General features: G+C 40.8%; 1 protein-coding gene across 3 annotated transcripts in view; it reads left to right on the forward strand.

Moving 5' to 3' along the window:
- PPM1L (protein phosphatase, Mg2+/Mn2+ dependent 1L) overlaps positions 1-17,559 on the forward strand; it is a 102,412-nt gene that overhangs the window by 53,031 nt on the left and 31,822 nt on the right. For all 3 annotated transcript variants that reach the window (XR_011338109.1, XR_011338110.1, XM_069865149.1), the window contains exon 2: positions 16,523-16,697. Coding sequence is in view for 1 of the 3 variants with exons in the window: in XM_069865149.1 (XP_069721250.1) it covers positions 16,523-16,697 (175 nt within the window). In the remaining 2 variants the exon portion in view is untranslated. The remainder of the gene's footprint in view (positions 1-16,522; positions 16,698-17,559) is intronic.

Here is a 17,559-nt window from a genome sequence, read left to right on the forward strand (position 1 = left end):
AAAGGTCATCCAGGTCCAGCCTGCCATGGTCAGGGGCACCTCCCACTGGATCACGTTGCTCAAAGCCTCATCCAGCCTGAGATCCTGTAGTTGAGATTGTCCTGTTCCTAGAAAGAAGTAGTTACCTGGATGGGTTTAAAAGCAACTACGTTTTTAAATGATGGGGAAGGTTTAGATGTGGCTTAGTCATCAAATGTGGTGAACAGAACCAAGTCAGAGATATAAACCTTGGATACATCTTTTTAAGAATAATACTAGGGTTCTCTGGGCCCTTGGGATAAGAGGATGAGAGGAGGACTTGCAGGAAAAGGTTAAGAGCTATGTTTTCACCAGTTTGTCTTGCACTGCTGTATGAATATTGCCAAGTAAATGTTAAAGCTGTCCAACTCGGATTTTAGTTCAGAAAGTCCTGGAGAGTCAAGGTAGACTTGGAATTCTTCAGCATGAAAATTGTAGCTGATTTGTTTTCTGTGAGTTTTGTTTTCTATGATCCTTGTATAAGGGTTGTCCAAAACCATTATGAAACTCATGGAAAATAACAGGGGGGATGGGAATAATTCTGTGAAAAAGATCCAGATGGAATAATTAGCGGCAGGGAAAAAGAAGCCCAAGAAAGTGCCATTAAAATAGGACAAATTTCAAGAAAGCAGCACTTGTCAGTGGTGATAAAGTTATGACAGTGGTGTGGACGGAGGTATCTGGGAAATGTACTGAAGAGACCTCAGCCCATGCCACCTTACTTGAGGGTCATCCGCAGTCATGTTATAGATCTGCCTCTTTTGTTCTGGGCTCTATTTTCTTTGATTGCAGCTCCATGTTTTGAAATTTTACCTTGAGATACCCCTGTCTGTTCATGCCTCTCAGCAAATCTGTTTCTTTTGTGCAATATGTACATAGTTTCTTCTGCCTCAAACTGTACCAGACATGGTATCAGCTCCGCTGTAGGTGCTAAGTACAAGGAATGTGTTGGTTTGATGCAAGCATTCTGCGGGGGGGGGGGAAACACTATTTATTTTACGGGGACTTAGAAGTGTTTAGCAGCAAGGAAATGCACTGCAGGAGAGGTGGGATTTGTAAATCCTTGGGACAGCGGCATATTCATTGCATGTTCAGTGCCTCAGGCAGCAGCTCAGACTCTATTAGTAGAGCCTATTTGTGGTACATAGGTCTAGCTTAGTGTGCTTTAACCTGTTTTGCCTTCCATCATTGTGTGGCGTGGAAAAAAAACAAATGGGGAGAGAATAGTGCTTGTTAAGGTGGAATAGGTAATGCAGAGAGGGAAGAGGGAAACCCAGAGTTGATCCATCCTCAGGGGGAAATAGTGAAGTTAGGGCACAGCACCAGACTGAAAGTCACAGCATAGCATCTTACCAAAGAGACCAAGTGCCTAAGAGTCTGGGAAAATAAAAATAATGAATACAGAAAATCATAAGTCAAACACTGCGTGACAGCAAAAGAAAGATTTGCTACCAGCCCTTTTTGCTGAGAAAATCTTGATCTCACCAGCTTCTGACTATATACATGAGAGGCTGTCAGCTAACTGATCAGAAAAACATGAGTAATTTATTCACAAGAGGCAGGTATTTCAATGAGGTTTTGAAAGCACAGGCTGTAAGATAAGCTGCTTGTTAGCCATGTTAATCTGGTTCATAGGAAACAGCCATGCTATACTTCGCTGTTTTTTTTTGATGAAAATCTGAGCAGTATTCTTCTCACAAGCTGCACTGTGTGCTGGAGTGCTGAGAAGTGATGATCTCAATGATGATGCGTGTTCCCTGGAGTAAAGGATGCACTGCTGTTCCTGAGCTCATGACTGTAGGGTATACATAACATACGAGTAATGCTATTGCAAATAAGCCTGGAAGGAACTTTTCCATTAGCTGTGGCTTCACACTCACAGAGGAGCTATGGGGAGATGGTTATGAGCTGGGGGTCTGACTTATTAGCTGCTCTACCAGTGTGCTGTGCAACCTTAGTCAAAACTTACCTTCTCTTTGTCTGGGATTTCCTGTCTGTGGGTAGGACACGCAAGGTGGTGATGGCTCATTTGTCTTCAGTCAAGATATATACACATCAGATTTCAACGAACTTAATAGACCAGGGACACAGAAAGCAGTCATGAAGAGGTACCAAGTGGAAGGGTTTGGATTCATGTGCCTGAGGTCGATGGGTTAGAGCAGCAGTCCAGGTCCTGGGGCACTGCCCGCACTTTCCGTTCTGTGGAACAGCAGTCTCCCCACAACATGAAAGCACAGCCAGCCTTTATGATATACTAGGTTTCTCTGAATTTCAAATCTGTTTCCCTTTAGAAATGTTGGCTTGGATTTGCTTAAATTTCTTTTTAAACTCCTGGAAGTTAAAGGTTGAATATTTTTGGGAGCTTTCCAAAATATTAAGCTCTGTTGCGTAAGTTGCTTCGCTACATACTCCTGATAAAAAGGTATGTGCTTTTTGTCATCTCAAGGCTCGCCATGAAATCTGAAAACTTCAGGCTGTGTCACTTTAATATACAAACATGTTAAGCAATACAAAAGGCTTAAAATCAAAGCTATGCTGTTATCTCTTCAGACCAGGAGCTTTTTCAAGGAGGCTCTAATGCAGAAGCAGAATAACTTCCAATTGCGTCTTTGAAGTATTTTAGTGTGATATCATGGACATTTAATCCCTGCTGTGGCTGCTTTAAAAATAGTAAGAAATTGCAAAGTGAAGCAGTAAGGAAAAGAAGTTGTTACAACATTTAATCAGACTGACTTGATAGAGAGTGCTGGTTCTATCCCACTATGGAATAAACCTGGTCACGGCTCTAACTTTAAGTCTGATGCTGCTGAAATGTCCCAGTTTAGCTATAATACACTGTGTTGATGCATAGAGATAAAAAAACTACTACAGTGATGGTTACAACATGTGCTTTAGTGTTATCCTAAGACTTAGAGTCAATGGAGAGGCAGCGTGTCCCCGGCAGCGGGCTTGGCTTGTAGCAAGGTGCTGGGTTTCTAGTTTTGTGTTTGGTGGTTTTGTTCCGCTGTGGCATTAAACTCTGGCAGTTAACGCAGGGGGAGAGAGGTTTGCTGAAACACTGGATCCTAATCCCAGCCAGCAGGTTTCAGCAACAAGTCATATGGCTGAATAATTTCCTTCTTCACCCCCCTTTCTGCCTCGATTCAGTGATGAAAATAGCCTGAAATCTACTTGACCTTATGCCTTGTTAATGAGTGCAATTAACAACCCCATGCCCTAATGAGCTAGAGAGGCAAAATTACCATGTACTGTCATATTAATGAAGCTGTGTTTCAGGAAACTGTAGTTTAAACATTAACTTGTGTTTCCCTGGCATTGTTTTTATCCTTCCTTTTCCTAACTTCATTCCCCTTTACTTATTCTTTTTCCTTTAATTATTATCCCTTTGTTCTTTTTTTTCCCCGTGTCTCTCTCTTTCCTCCTCATTTTCTCTTTTTTTATTTGGGGTAATTTTGCCAGTCAGGCACTTCAGTGATGTGAACGATATAGAAATACCTCCAAAGGCAGCTGCAATTCTGCCTTCATCACTGCTTCCATGAATGTGTGCAGGCAAAATATTGGAGCATGGCAGAGATCCGGGGATGGATAACGGGAACTGAGGGGTGTGCAGGGAGGGCAGACACTCCTCATAGAAAACAAGTGAACGCGTTGGCTCTCCCGTTAAGGGTAAGTTTGAAAAAGTAGGTGGAAAGCCCTAGAGGCTACTCCTGAGCTCTGCATCATTCGCTGGCTGCCCACTGCCTTTGCAAGTGCTGGGGGCAGAAGGTCCCAAGTGAGAGCCTGCTGCAAACAGCCTCATCACTCTGCTCTGCTGCTGTTGCAGCCCTGTGGCATGGTGCATCTTCCACCTGCCACCCCGGGCAAGCCGTCACCCCTTGCTCTGCACGCTTTTCTTTCCAGCCCAACACGACCTTCTCTCCATGGGCAGCAGCTGCTGGCTTTGCAGGCAGGCTCCACGCATGCATCTGCTGAGAGAATTAGCTGGTTCCTCTGTGCTTACAGGCACTTCGACTCAGTAAGCAAAGATGTGTTGATCATACAGGCAAGAGAAATTCTTTTTTAATTCTTTACCTGTGTACATTTTTGGAGGGAAGAAATAATAACATCCAGGCATCGGTGTTCATCCTAACTGGAGGCTTGATTTATGCCTCTCCTTCTCTCAAGGGTACTGCTCTCAGTGTTTATGCAGTGAAATGGCACTAGAAAATGAACATGCTTTGGAAACTATTTATGGATTTGAATTGGCTGCTTTTCTATTTAATGAAGTCCCTGTCTTTGAGTCTGTGCCATTTAATTAAGTGGTTTGTATAATTACCCTCTGTCATCAAAATTACTCTCTGTCATCAATTCTGTCCACTCTGGAAGGTTTGTGTTTTCTTACTGAAGAAGGTATTTTATTTGATACTGCTTTGCAAGTCCTTCAACTTGGGAGATGAAAAAGCACGTAAAATGCAGAATCCCAAGGTAAAGATGCTTTCTGTAGCAGGGTGGACTGAGTTGAGTGGGGTGAGATGCTGCTAAGGCCATTCTTGTTCTTCTCAGTTCCTGATGTACCAAAATTTTATCTTATTCCTCTTCTTTTTAGGAGGAGGAGCTGGGATCTAGTCTCTGTGACATCTGCATATTTGGCAGAATAAGTAGCCTGCCTTTTTTTTTTCTTTTTGCTATAATACTGGAGATATTTGAAAGATCTAGTGTTCTTTGCACACAAGCAGTACCTCTTCATGCCCTCCACATCTGTTTTGTGAAACGTCCTTTGTAGCAGTGGTGTCACTTAAGTATCACTTAAGTATCTTTTGCTCTGTGCCATCCTTACTGATGTGACCTGATAACATGTATTGTTTATCGGAGGGAAAATTTCCTTTTCAGCAGCATCTGCTTTGGTGACAGAGTAGAGATTGCAGAGTAACCTGGTTCTCCGTAGGAGTTTGAGTGACAGCTTCCTTCAGACTAAACAGATAACCCCATGTGGAAGACACTTCTCTAGTTTTTCCACTTGACTCTAGCTTGGGTAAATTGAGACTGATGCTTGCTTCTCCTGCTGTCATCTTTGGGTTTTTTAAATTATTTTCCTTTATTTTGTTGTTTTATTAAACCCTCAGATGTTCGTTTGATTCGCAAATTGCAGATGTGAGAACGAGACAGTTTTCTATTAACAATTCTGTAATCACTTTACTACAATCAATCGTTATTCCTCTATCATCTTAGGATTCTAGTAGCCTTTTTAAACACTATGTTGTACCATAATCTTATGTTTCAGCTGCTTATTACCCACATGATCACAAAGTCTGATGGGCAAGAGAAATCTTTTCCTGGCAGACTGGTGTTACAGTAGCACACAGGGAGAGGAGACAAAAGTTTGCTTTATTCTTGAGCAGCATTGGATTAGTTTTACCTGAACTGTGAATGCGATGCCTTCCTCAATAGCTCCCAGCTCTTTATTTGCAACTTAGGTCAGTACAATGGTCTTTTTAAATCCTAAGCAAGAAGAGGACCTGAGCGAAAGAACCATAATTGCATTTAAACAGAGCTCATCAAATCTCAAAGCTATTTTCTCCACAAATTTTAATTTCCATCCAACATCTAATTGAAAATGTCACCAGGCCCCCAACAGGAAACTGTTTAAAGGACTACACGGCCACATTTTCCTCGTTAACTGTTTATGTGCAGGGTTTATTCTAGCTTTTGCAGAGACAGCAGGGGATGCCAGTAAATATGGCTGGAACCAATTGCAGTTATGTCATCTATTCATTAATCCCTCCAGCTCCTCAGAGTAAACGGCACAGCATTAACCCTGAGGCTCTGTGGCTGCAAATGCTTTTTTTCTCACGCTGAAGTGGTTTATCTAAATTCTTATCTCTTTCTAGTCACAGCATTTGATGTAACAGGGGCTCATTATTAATGTGATTTGTTTTCATACAAGGTCACTTGTATGAGAAATAGCGACCTAAGCGAAAGCTTAATTATTGTTTCCAACGTTAGTTTGTTTTAGTTAAAAGCCTTATCAGAACAGGTGTTGGCTGTTGGGCTCCAGGGGACAACATCTAGTCAAAGCTCGTGCTCCAGAACAGAAGCAGGTGACACGCTGCCTGCTGCTGCGCTGTTTGGGTGAGCTGGGTCCCTAAGGAGATGATGTGCAGGTGATTTATGACTGTGGGAGGTAAGATGATAGTATTTTATACATTGACACTCCACAGTTGTTTCCAAGTTCCTGTGCATTTTTTACTTGCTAAGCTTTGGAGTTTTGAACTTGTACTTGAGCACTGGATTCAGTATTGAGAAAAGGAGAAATGGGAGCCTTGCAGGTGCCCTGGTTCTTGGGGGAAAGTGTGCCCAGAGTAGCAGGGTGGGAAGCAGTGTGTCTGATACTGTGGTTCCCCTGTGCTTCACACAGTCTATCAAAACCCAAACCTTATACGTTTTCATTTTTACAATGTCTTCCACCCACAGTTATGAAAGCATAATGCAGAAGGGCAGGACTTTATTTACCTTGTGTCCCAGCCTAAGCCCTGAGTATCTTATTAGGAAAATTTTTTTCACGGAAAGGGTCATTGGGCACTGGAACAGGCTGCCCAGGGAGGGGGTTGAGTCCCCTTCCCTGGAGGGGTTTAAGGCACGGGTGGACGAGGCACTGATGGACATGGTTTAGTGATTGATGGGAATGGTTGGGCTCGATGATCCGGTGGGTCTTTTCCAACCTGGTGATTCTGTGATTGAACTTTAAAGATGGGCGTTTCTGCATGAGAGCTTGGAAATGCAGAACAGCTCTGTATGAGTCATCTGTAAAAATTACTTTAGTTAAAAGTAATGGTCAGGACTGCAGCGAGCCTTGATCTACCAGCTCTGACCAGCATCCCGCTGAGCACACCTCACACCACACCAAAAGTAGGTGGGTAGCAAAGGACACCAGCAATACTGCCACGTTTTTGTGCTGAGCATCTCAGGAAATGCAAGTTCCCAGCTGTATATAAGGTGTCTTGGGTGCTGGTCTCTTCATCCATAACCCGATAGCGATGCCTTGCTCCATCCTGGAGACATCCTAGTGAGTAAAAGCCCCCTGTGTGTACATTCTCCTGCTCTGGGGGATTGAGCTGAAGCTTTCTAAGGAAGCGTTTGCCAAAACTATGATTTTACAATGGGAAACAGTATTTCTTGTTCCTTAATTTCATTCTCTAGATAAATTAAATTATTTGTACTGCATATTTTTTCCAGAATAAGAATCTAAAATAGAATACAAGTTTCTGACCAGATGGTTGAATTTTGGTAAAATTCTAGGCAGGTGAGAACAGAGTCTTCTTGTTCTCCTGTGTAACAAACTAATTCTCAGAGTGTTTCAGCCCAGACTGAATCTTACTAGTCCTTGTGATGATTTCTGCTTGGCATAAAATGATGTCTCTAAATCAGGAGAGAACATTTAGACTAAAATATTCCACTGTACTCAATCTTTCTTTGCTGGAAGGGGGAGAAAAACAGCAAAGAAAGAAGAAAGCTTCTTGCTATTTAATTGAGTCTAATAGGTTATAAATACATTTTTTTCCCCTCAACTGAAGTATCAGAATGAAAAGCTTCTGGTAAAACTGATTCTTCGTAAACCATCTCGTGTCCCACTGCTATTTGGAAAAGCATCTGCACAGAAACACCTGTAGAAGTCCCCTAGAGTGGTTTTAAGGCACTTTAATTGCTGATGAAAGCTTTCATTTCAGGATCTGCATTGATGCAAGGTTACAGTCATGAAGTTTTAAACATCATTTTCTGAGGGATTGCACAAAGTTGCAGTCATTTTATAAAACTGATTTTTTTTCACCTTCTATGTTGATTTGATGAGCTCAGTAAAATACAAAATGCAATATTTTTCTGTATTAAAGAATTCTTGATGCTAGCTTGCAAAATGAGCAGTTCATTACTCTTGCAAAGTTGGTTTATGAATTTCAACCATTATTTTCAGTGTTATTTCTCTTCTTCTTGCTTCTGTTGTTTTATGCCAATATATAAAATAAGAAATGATCCCCCATTGCTTAGACTTTATTATAGTAATATAAGGAAATGTTTCAGTTCTTCCTGGCTGAGTGAAATTTTTCTGGCAGATCTTCAGCAAATGCAATCTCTGCTGGTGTGGCTGTACAGGCATTTATATTGAGTAATCACTTGTGACCATAAATTGTGATTCGGGACCTAGATTTTTTACGCACTGTTAACTGCCAATGGACAAGTATTTTCATGCATTTTTAAACCTTTTTTCCACATTTCCTAATTTAATATTCAGCTCATCTGTGTTAATAGTTACATCCAATTACCATAAATAATTGGTTTAAATCTTGACATACCTATTTTTTTTTAGTAATCGATTCAGCCATATTTTGCTTTGTTTCAGCTAAAATATGCCTTTGGGCAAATAAAACTATTGGTCTCATATGCCAAATATTAATGTTATTTAGATATGGCCTTGTGGACATGGTAGTCATAATTATTGCTTGTCTTTTGTGTCTGTGGTTGTGTTTTCTGGGATTTATTAAATACATCACATTTACACTAAGCTTCAGCTTCGTATTTGTTAAAACTAACAGGAGTGTTGTAAAATAAGTGCTTTGTCTTAGGCTAATTTCCAGTTTAATTTACCCACTAATCTTAATTCTTCTCCTAAAAAGAGCATGAATAATAATTGGCTTCTTAGCACAATTAAGATTCAGAGTTTGTGTCTGTGCATATGCAATTTAAGTGCTCATGCATTTTCTTTTATTAGGGTAATAATTCCTCTTATTCTCATTTTACTTAATATATTTATCAAACATTTTTAGGGTGTATATATGCAGTTGTCTAAACATCCAGAATAAATAAATATTCTGTGTGGAATAGCCATGCCAGTGAATCCTTTAGTAGTATTTTTAGAGTCACGGAAGGGCTGAGATTGGAAGTGCCTCTGGAGGTTCTCCAGTCCAGTGCCAGCTGAAGCAGGTTGCTCAAGGACACGTCCAGTTAGCCTTTGGCTGTCTCCAAGGATAGAGACTCCACTGCCTCTCCAGGCAACCTGCCCCACTGTTTGACCACCCCCACTATGATAAAAGTTTTTTTTCTTATTCTTAAAAAGTATTTCCTGTGTTTCAATTTGTGCCCGTTGCCTCTTGGCCTCTATCCTTTGTGTTTGTCCACATAGATAAAATCCTTCTGAGCCTTCTTTTCATTTGGCTTAACAGCCTCCCTGTCTACAGCAGATGCTCTCCATGAGGAGAGTTGTCCTGACTGTTGGAGGGATGGGACTTAATTTCATTAAATGTGGGAGAATTGATAAATAATGATGGTCAATTAACGATGCAGAGAAACTTGCCTCGTATGTTGAGGTGAATGCATGCAAGTAGCATCGACTGTAAGTCTATATATGTAATATCACAGAGTGTAGGTCATAAAAAAAGGTTTAGGAGCTACATGAGCTGCACGTTAGACCTCAAGGCAACGATGAGCCAATGGCATAATGTAAATGGACAATTAAAGTAAGCAAGTAGTTTTGGGATTAGTAAATCTTCCTAAGTGGTGTGTTGCCTCACTGTGATGATTGTCCCTAAAGAACAAAGCTGGAAAGTAGAATGTTCAAAGGAGAACAGTATAAATGCTTGAGAAGATTAGAAAGCGTGCACAATAACGTGACATGTAATAATGTGCCATTCAATGAGCTCCATCTATTGAGTTTATCAATGAGAAGGTAATGGGGTGATTTGATCAATTTGCATGAGAAAGAGGAATGTAGGTGAGCAGACATTTTACTTTATTCAGAGGCTGAAAGTCGTAGATAATAGCAGATTCAGATTGGAAATAATGTGAACATTTTCTGTGGTACGTGAATTTATCCACTGCCAGTAAGGATAATTGACTTCCACGCGATATGGAAGGTTCTCGGTCTCTGAATCAGTCGCATAGTTTTCAAAATGATTTACACATTCAAACAATGAGGCAGGGAGGTCCGATGGTCCTCAGGATGCCAGACAAGATAATCATAATGCTGCCCTTTGCCTTGATAAAATTTGTCTTTTAATTAGACATGCAGATTTCAGAACACTCCTTTAGCTCTGGCAAGCTGCAGTGAAATCTCCGACAAACCCACCTCTGTGCTTTGTTTCTTTCCTCATCTGTAGAATTGAGTGACATGTCTTGGTTATGTCACATAGAGTGTGTTTTTGTTAACTTTAATTAATTAAATCAGTTATTAAAAAAATTACTTGTACAAGTATTTCACTCCCCACTTCCTCATTGGAAAATGGAGAATGATTGGTTTGCGTTTATTCTCACCTCTTCTGATCCATGTCCTGGATTAACGAGTGCCATGCCAACATTCACATGCACACTCACTGCGATGTCACGCATTCTATATGACTAATGTTGGGGGGAGTGGGAGGGAGTCCAGAACATGTAATTTCCACATTACAGATTTTGTTGACTTCCTTCCTTCTCATTCCAGGACATTTAAATAAGTCTGTTTAAGAAGTGAGTGACAGATGCTGTCTTAGGGAAGGAACTAAAAAGCGTTATTTAAAGCGGTAGATCATCATCATTTTTTATTTTAACATATTTGTTTGGTGATATGTTTATTTGGATTGCTTATAGCCCTAATCCACATATAGAATATGTCAAAAAAGATCAAGCTCTCCGTGCTCAAAGCATAAAGTCAGAGCAAAGCTCCAAAACAGATGGCCTTTTCTTTCCATTTCATGGATACCAGTTCTCACTGGGAAATTCATTATTTTCTACAGTTGAAGCAGCTGTGGATTACTGTAATTATGGATTTAATATATCTCTGACAATCCAGTGTGAATACTAATTTGAACTTTATACATCTCCTTGGAATCGGCTTAATTTTCTCATGATTATATAGCTTCTGTTTAACTGAAGATGTTTGTGAGGCTAGTATTTTTCTTGCTACAGAAATAAATTGTGCATGGATTGCAAAATAATAGTGGTGTTTTCAGTGTTCAGTCTTACTGAAAGTCCTAGGAGAGCATTTCTGAGTTCCCAAATGTTTTCAGATATCGTTGTTTTGTCAAGAACCTTTTTTTAAATTGTGAGTTTGGCTTTCCTGGAATATAATATTGATCAATAGTGAAGTATTTGCTTGAGTATTTATGTAGGAGGGAAAAAAAAGGACAGATTTTAATAGAAATCATAAGCAAAATATACCAAATATTTGTATTACAGGAAAACCCTACTGACGGGTTTTCTGTTGGTATGTTTGTTCTTTAAATAGTTCCTCACTTCAGAGGGCAAAATGTTTTTCTTGGTGCCATTTGTAGATCTTGTATTATCCTCTTGAGAGCAGATTATGTTTTGCTATCATATGTCTTCCTTTTGAGTAACTATTCATAGCTTCATGTCCTTATTCCAAGAGGTTTGCCTCAGCAAAATCCCACTGACTTCAGTCCAGTTATTCGTGGTTCATGCTGATGAAGGACAGGCATCTGATCCTAACTACTGAGCGTGAGATGTGCGAGCCAGGGCTGATGTCCTCTGAAATCAGTTGAAGTGTGGACCCTGCAGTCAGTTTAGCTCAAAGGCAGGCAGGAACCCAAAAAATATTCTTTAACCGTTTCCTTCTGGTAGTTAGCACCTGACAGAGCATTAGGATGCCAAGCAATGACTCTTGAAATGACAGTAAAATGGGAACAAATACTCCCTGTGCTGCACCACGTGGCTGGGTGGAGGGAATGGACTCATAAACTTGTCCTGGTTCACGCCTGGAAGCAGGAACATCGCTACCAGAATGAAGTGGTCCAGGGGGAGATTGACTTTCTGGTCTTCTATTTAATCTGAGATATGATGCCTTGAACCTAACAATCTGAATTTTGTTTATATATATGAAAATATATTTTTTGTGCTGTACTTTTTTGAAATAAACAGGAAAGTCTTATAGCATTGCTACCAAAAAAAAAAAAATCACCAATGGACTCTTTGGAATACATTTCTCGTCCACAACCTTATTACACCATGTTTTTTACCATCCTACTGGGAGATTTCTAATAAGTTAAGTGCACTGTTCCTAGAATAATGAGTTGTGTGGGTAGATATTTTCTTTCTTTAAAGATGTAAGTCCAGAAAGCTGTATATAAAAGTATTTTTGCTGAGGAATGCTAGTCTGAAATGTGGAATGTGAAATTCTGAATACGATCATGTTATATTTCACATAGCACCCTCGTAGAAATCTTTTCCATGAGCATTGAACTGATTGAGTTGTGAATGAGGGTCAGATGGTGGCAGTGAGAGGCTTACACACCCCACATCTGCTTTCTAGGAGCACGTGTTGGGTCCAAGGGGACTCTGGACATGCATCTTAATCTTGGAAGATTCTCTGAAATGCTTAATCTGCATGAGATTCAGCATCCTGATTTACATGGAAGGCTGTTTCTCTGGGATCCCCTAAGGCTTAAGAGAATCGCGTGAAAGAGTTGTCTGTGCCAATGATGTCATCGGTGGCATTAAGACTTTTAAGCACAGGCATGTTTGCTGGGATGAGCAGTTGGTAAGAACTGAATTAGGAGGTCTCCTTGCACCCTGAGAGGACGACTTTGCTCTCTGTGCCATACAAATCTTGGTGCTTTTATGCATGTAGGAATCATTTGATCTTTTATCCCATTTTTTAGGCATCAAAGTTAAACTGACTAGTCTGTAATTCTGCTTCTCTCCCTTTATACTATTTTAAAAGTAGCCCTGACATTTGCCCTTTCCAAATAGTTTCTCATCATCCTCTGAATTTTCAAAGACAGAGGTGGTTAAAGAGATTGTCTACCTACGTATACCTGAATGAATTTCATCTGGCCCAGCCAGCTGGAAGATATATTATCTTTATAAGCACTTTTCAACATGCTCTTTCCCTATTCTGTCTTGTGATTTTGGTCATTTGCCTCGAATATTAGCTGCCAGTCGAATGCAGCAAGGTAAAGATAGTGAGTACTGTAGCAAAAAAAGACCTTAAATACTTCAGCTTTTATGGCATCGTCTGTCATTAGCTTTTCTACTCTGCTGAGCAGAAGAGCAATGTTTTGCCTGGGTTTTTTGTTATTACGGATGGACTTGTAGAACCTTTTCTTGCTACTTCGCTAGCTCCAAGTAATTTGTCTTTTATCTCCACTTGCTCCTCAGTGTTTGTTATTCTTTTATACTCGGATGGTATTCTGACTGTGTATGCGTGTCCTTGAGTTTGAGATCACTGTGTTGCTTATGACTTAGCCAGGTTAATTCCTACACTTTTTCTGCATTGGGGTAGTTTCCAGTCACATGAAAGGAAGTTGTAATGAGGCAGGTGTTGGTCTTGTCTCCCAAGTAATAGGCTATAGGACGAAAGGAAATGACTTCAGGTTGTGCCAGTGGAGGTTCAGGTTACCACACAGCTGGGGGATTGCTGCAGTTCCTAATGTGATTTTTATGTAGAGGCTTTTTTTAGTGAATAGAGAAAAATGTGATTTTTTGTGAATAAGCTCTGCAAGTATATTTCATTGTATATAGATATTTTGAATTTTATTATATACATATATATATGAAATATTAGTTTTCCATGGTAGGATGAAATACCCTGAAGTCAATAAAGTTGTTAAAGTCAGTCCTTTATTTAATTTCGAGAAGGGCGCTTCAAACAGAAAATGGATTCACAGAGGATGCTGCAGTTTCAGTTTTATAGAAGAAAATAGGAGGCTCTTGTGACTAAGAGAGGTAACAGTTCAGCAATGTGGATTTCTGGTATGCTGTTGTTTAGAAGCAGTCACCTGTGGGAAGGTGCCTGCATGAGCAGCACCACCGTTTCTTTACATTTCTCACTGCTGCAGCACCTACGGCTCCAAGCTGCTTTCCCAAAGGGGTGGTGATGAGGAATACTGACCAGCAAATGTTGTACCTATAACTGATAGCTGAGGTCATGCATTTCCCAAGAGCAGCAAGGTTTGTAATTCCTTCCTGCAAGAATAAGAGGGACTGTACTGAAGAAAAGAGGATGAAGTTCTTTTGGAGCCTCAGAGTAGTGAAATGGGTGGGGGGTTTTCTGCCTGTGACACAAATACATCCATTAATGAAGGTAGATTTCATGAGAGTGGGGAGACCCCAGCATCTGGTGGAGGAGGAGGAGCTGAGCTGCCAATAGGCTGGCCAGCATGGTGGGGTGCTCAGCGGATGGGATGCTCAGCGGATGGGATGCTCAGCGGATGGGATGCTCAGCCGATGGGATGCTCAGCCGATGGGATGCTCAACCAGCATGGTGGGATGCTCAACCAGCATGGTGGGATGCTCAGCCGATGGGATGCTCAGCCGATGAGATGCTCAACCAGCATGGTGGGATGCTCAGCTAGTAGGCTGCCTGTGAGCAGAGACCAGCAAACTGGCCTCTGGGCTGCAGTCTCACAAAATAAGGCAGGCACACAGGGGGGAGTTTCTGACCTGCCCAGGAATTGAATAATAAACTTACTGAGGTAAGGTGGATGAGTATGGAAATGGTGAAAACCTTTCTTGTTATTTCTGCTCACCTAGTAGCCTCTTGGTTTCTTTAATACCAAGCACGTGCATAAATACATGCACTCGCGCTGAACACTTTTTCATTTTTAATATTCCAGGAACTGGAAATGACTTTTTAAAACTAAGATAAAATTACTTTTGTACTGAAGAGAATATAGTGCTATCTATCTCATTGCTGCAGTGCAGCTAGGGATGTAATTACTCGGATTTAGCTTGATCACCTTTCTTGCTAGGAAAGGAGAGGAGTTCATATCGGTTCCATCATTGCTTTACAGTTTAATCTTTAATGACACCCAGATGTAATGTGAAAGGCAGCAGACTAAGCAAGAATGTTGAGTTTGCTTCTCACCACGGGGAAAAAAAAGGCCACCTGTAAGATCACACTTGAAATTGTTGCCATCCTCGGCCTCGACACCTATGGATAAACTTGGTGATTGGGCTGCACGTGGCTCACACCAGCTGTCCCTTGTGCCAACCGTGGCCAACAGTCCCAATGTTCTTCCCATCTGCATGTACCCATGTTTCTCTTCATTTTCACTTGGGCTGCAAGATCTGTGGGACGAGACGAGTATGTTATTTACACGCTTACAGCCAGTAGTATAAAAATATTCGCCCAGCAGGCACAAGATGTATTTCAGAAAATGAAGATGTGTGAATTCTTCTTTTGTTTTCTGCTCTTCAGAACTGGTCTGTAAGGAAGAGCATAAAAAGGCCCCTCCACAGAGTAAAACGTCTTCTCACAGGAAACATTAAACACAAATGCCTGAACTTGGACTGATGTAATTAGTATCAGTGTATCTTTTAGCCTTCCCTTGAAAGGAAACCACTATTAAAATGTAACATAAAGTATGCTGTACCCATGTGGAGGGTTCAATTAGTTTTCCTAGAATAATTTCATTTGTCTCGCACGGCTGAGCTTGCAGAAAGATTGAACACAACTTCAGTGATATTTTAAGGTTCCAATTTAATCGGCAGTTGACTTTGGAAAGCTAAATATAAACCCTGGAAAAGCCTGTTGCTGAGTAAAAGTAACTTCTGGTCAGTTCCAGGCCTGAAATAATTGAACCTTGTTATCATTTGGTTTTCTCTTTTGTCTTGAGGCTGGCAGGAAAGCTGGAGCACTGGGCAGCAGCCTTTGCTACATCTTCCTTTTCCAGTTGTCTTTATAGTAGAGATGGAAAACAAAGAAAGAAAACCCAAATACATACCAGAAAGAGGGACTTTCTATTCCCTCTTACAGTGAGCGCGTAGAACTCGCAGGAGTGGGATGCTGATGCTTAAACACCAGACAGCTGGTTTGTGTTTGGATCCAAGCAAGTTGTCTGAGCCCAAGCCCTAAGGGAGAGAGCTGTGGTGGTAGTGGGGACCCTGAAGGGACCGACACCTTCCAGAGGCAGATGCTCTTATTATTTACTACCATTTACATTTTTTGCCAAAGCTCCGTAACATCGGTACAACCATGCCACCTTGTGTTAATTTCTGTTTCCTTATGGCCCTGAGCTGTGGGAGAAAAATATTTAATAGCATTTTCTGCGTGTGGATGTGTGTATAGGTAACGTTTTTTATGCTGTTGAAGAGTCGCACCTTCTATCTCCTTGTCCAGATCTGGTTGTGTATCCATAGAAGGTGAATTGATTAGAATAAAGACATGATATTTCATAGTTATAATTTCAAACTATGTTGACAATGAAGTTGAGCTATTGTGGTACATGTCTCGTCCAGTGTGAGCAATTCTTTTCTGGACTGCTCAAAAGTCCCTGCTGAAAGAGTGGGTTGTGCCTCAGCTCAGGGGAATTTAGTCCATGATACCCACAGCTCCCTGGAAGTGTTGGGCATGTAAGGGTCATTTTGGCAGAGATATGACCTGTGGATTTTGCATCTTGGAGTTAGTAATATTAAGAGTGTTTTAATGTGAGGAGTTACATTTGAGAATGCTTTAATTATTTTTTAAAATGTTGCTATGGATCTGCATAAAGCTTTTCAAAAGAGAGTGTATTAATTAAAACTTTGTCTCTTTTCTGCATAGTCGGCCGCAGAATATGTGAAGTCTCGCCTGCCTGAAGTCCTAAAACAACATCTTCAGGACTATGAGAAGGACAAGGAGAACAGTGTGCTGTCTTACCAAACCATCCTGGAACAGCAGATTTTATCAATTGATCGAGAAATGCTGGAAAAACTGACTGTATCCTATGATGAAGCAGGTATGAAGGTGTTCCTAAGTTGCATTTTACTGAAAAAAACATTGCTCACTTTCAGTATTTCTCCTGAATAGCAGTGCTTGTGCTGGCAAAATGAACCTTGTCCTTAAAGGAGTGAGGTGACTCAGTGAAACATTTCCTTCTCCTAAAATCTAGTTGAGATAGAAAATTTTCCACTTCAGTGATTGAGTCCTAAGTAGATGAAAGGGCAGTTCTTTTTCTAGCAGTGCTTTGCCCTGATGTTGATGGATCTAGCCCTGCCTCTGTATTGTCTCTGCAAGCAGTACAACCTGGTTTCTCCTTCACTGCTAACTTATTTTGGGGCTCACCTAGCCAAGAGTGTAATGGATAGTCACAGAATCTGATTTTTTAAAGGTGATATGACGCATGTGGACAGCCAAAACCAGATAATGTCTGGAGCGTTGGAGGTTACAGCGCAGTTACTGGGGGGGTTCAGTTTTGATATGTAAGTCTTAAGAATTTTGAGGTTTTCTTAGTTATAGCTAACATGGTTTTTACTAGCATTTTGCTTTAAACTAGTTAGAAGTGCATGGTCGCCTTTTGCAGTTACAAAGAATGGGAGAATCTGTTAATATTTTAGCTGATCTTCCAAAATAGCCACCAATATCTGCTAATGGCTGCTCCCCTGAATTTTCACAAGTTTCTGGGTGTTTAGATAAATTGAAATTAACCAAGCAACCTACTAAAGAAAGAATTTAACAAAATTAATAGTTCGTTATTTACTGATGGATTGGTGTTCATAGCAGCAAGTGGACTAGCAATGAGTACAGAGGTCTGTACGGACAAGCCATGTGTTTTCCATCCTAGGTGTGGTCACTCTGGGCTCACTGCTGGGCACTCGCTG

This window comes from Phaenicophaeus curvirostris, chromosome 10 (genome assembly GCF_032191515.1).
Source record: "Phaenicophaeus curvirostris isolate KB17595 chromosome 10, BPBGC_Pcur_1.0, whole genome shotgun sequence".
Taxonomy (NCBI): domain Eukaryota; kingdom Metazoa; phylum Chordata; class Aves; order Cuculiformes; family Cuculidae; genus Phaenicophaeus; species Phaenicophaeus curvirostris.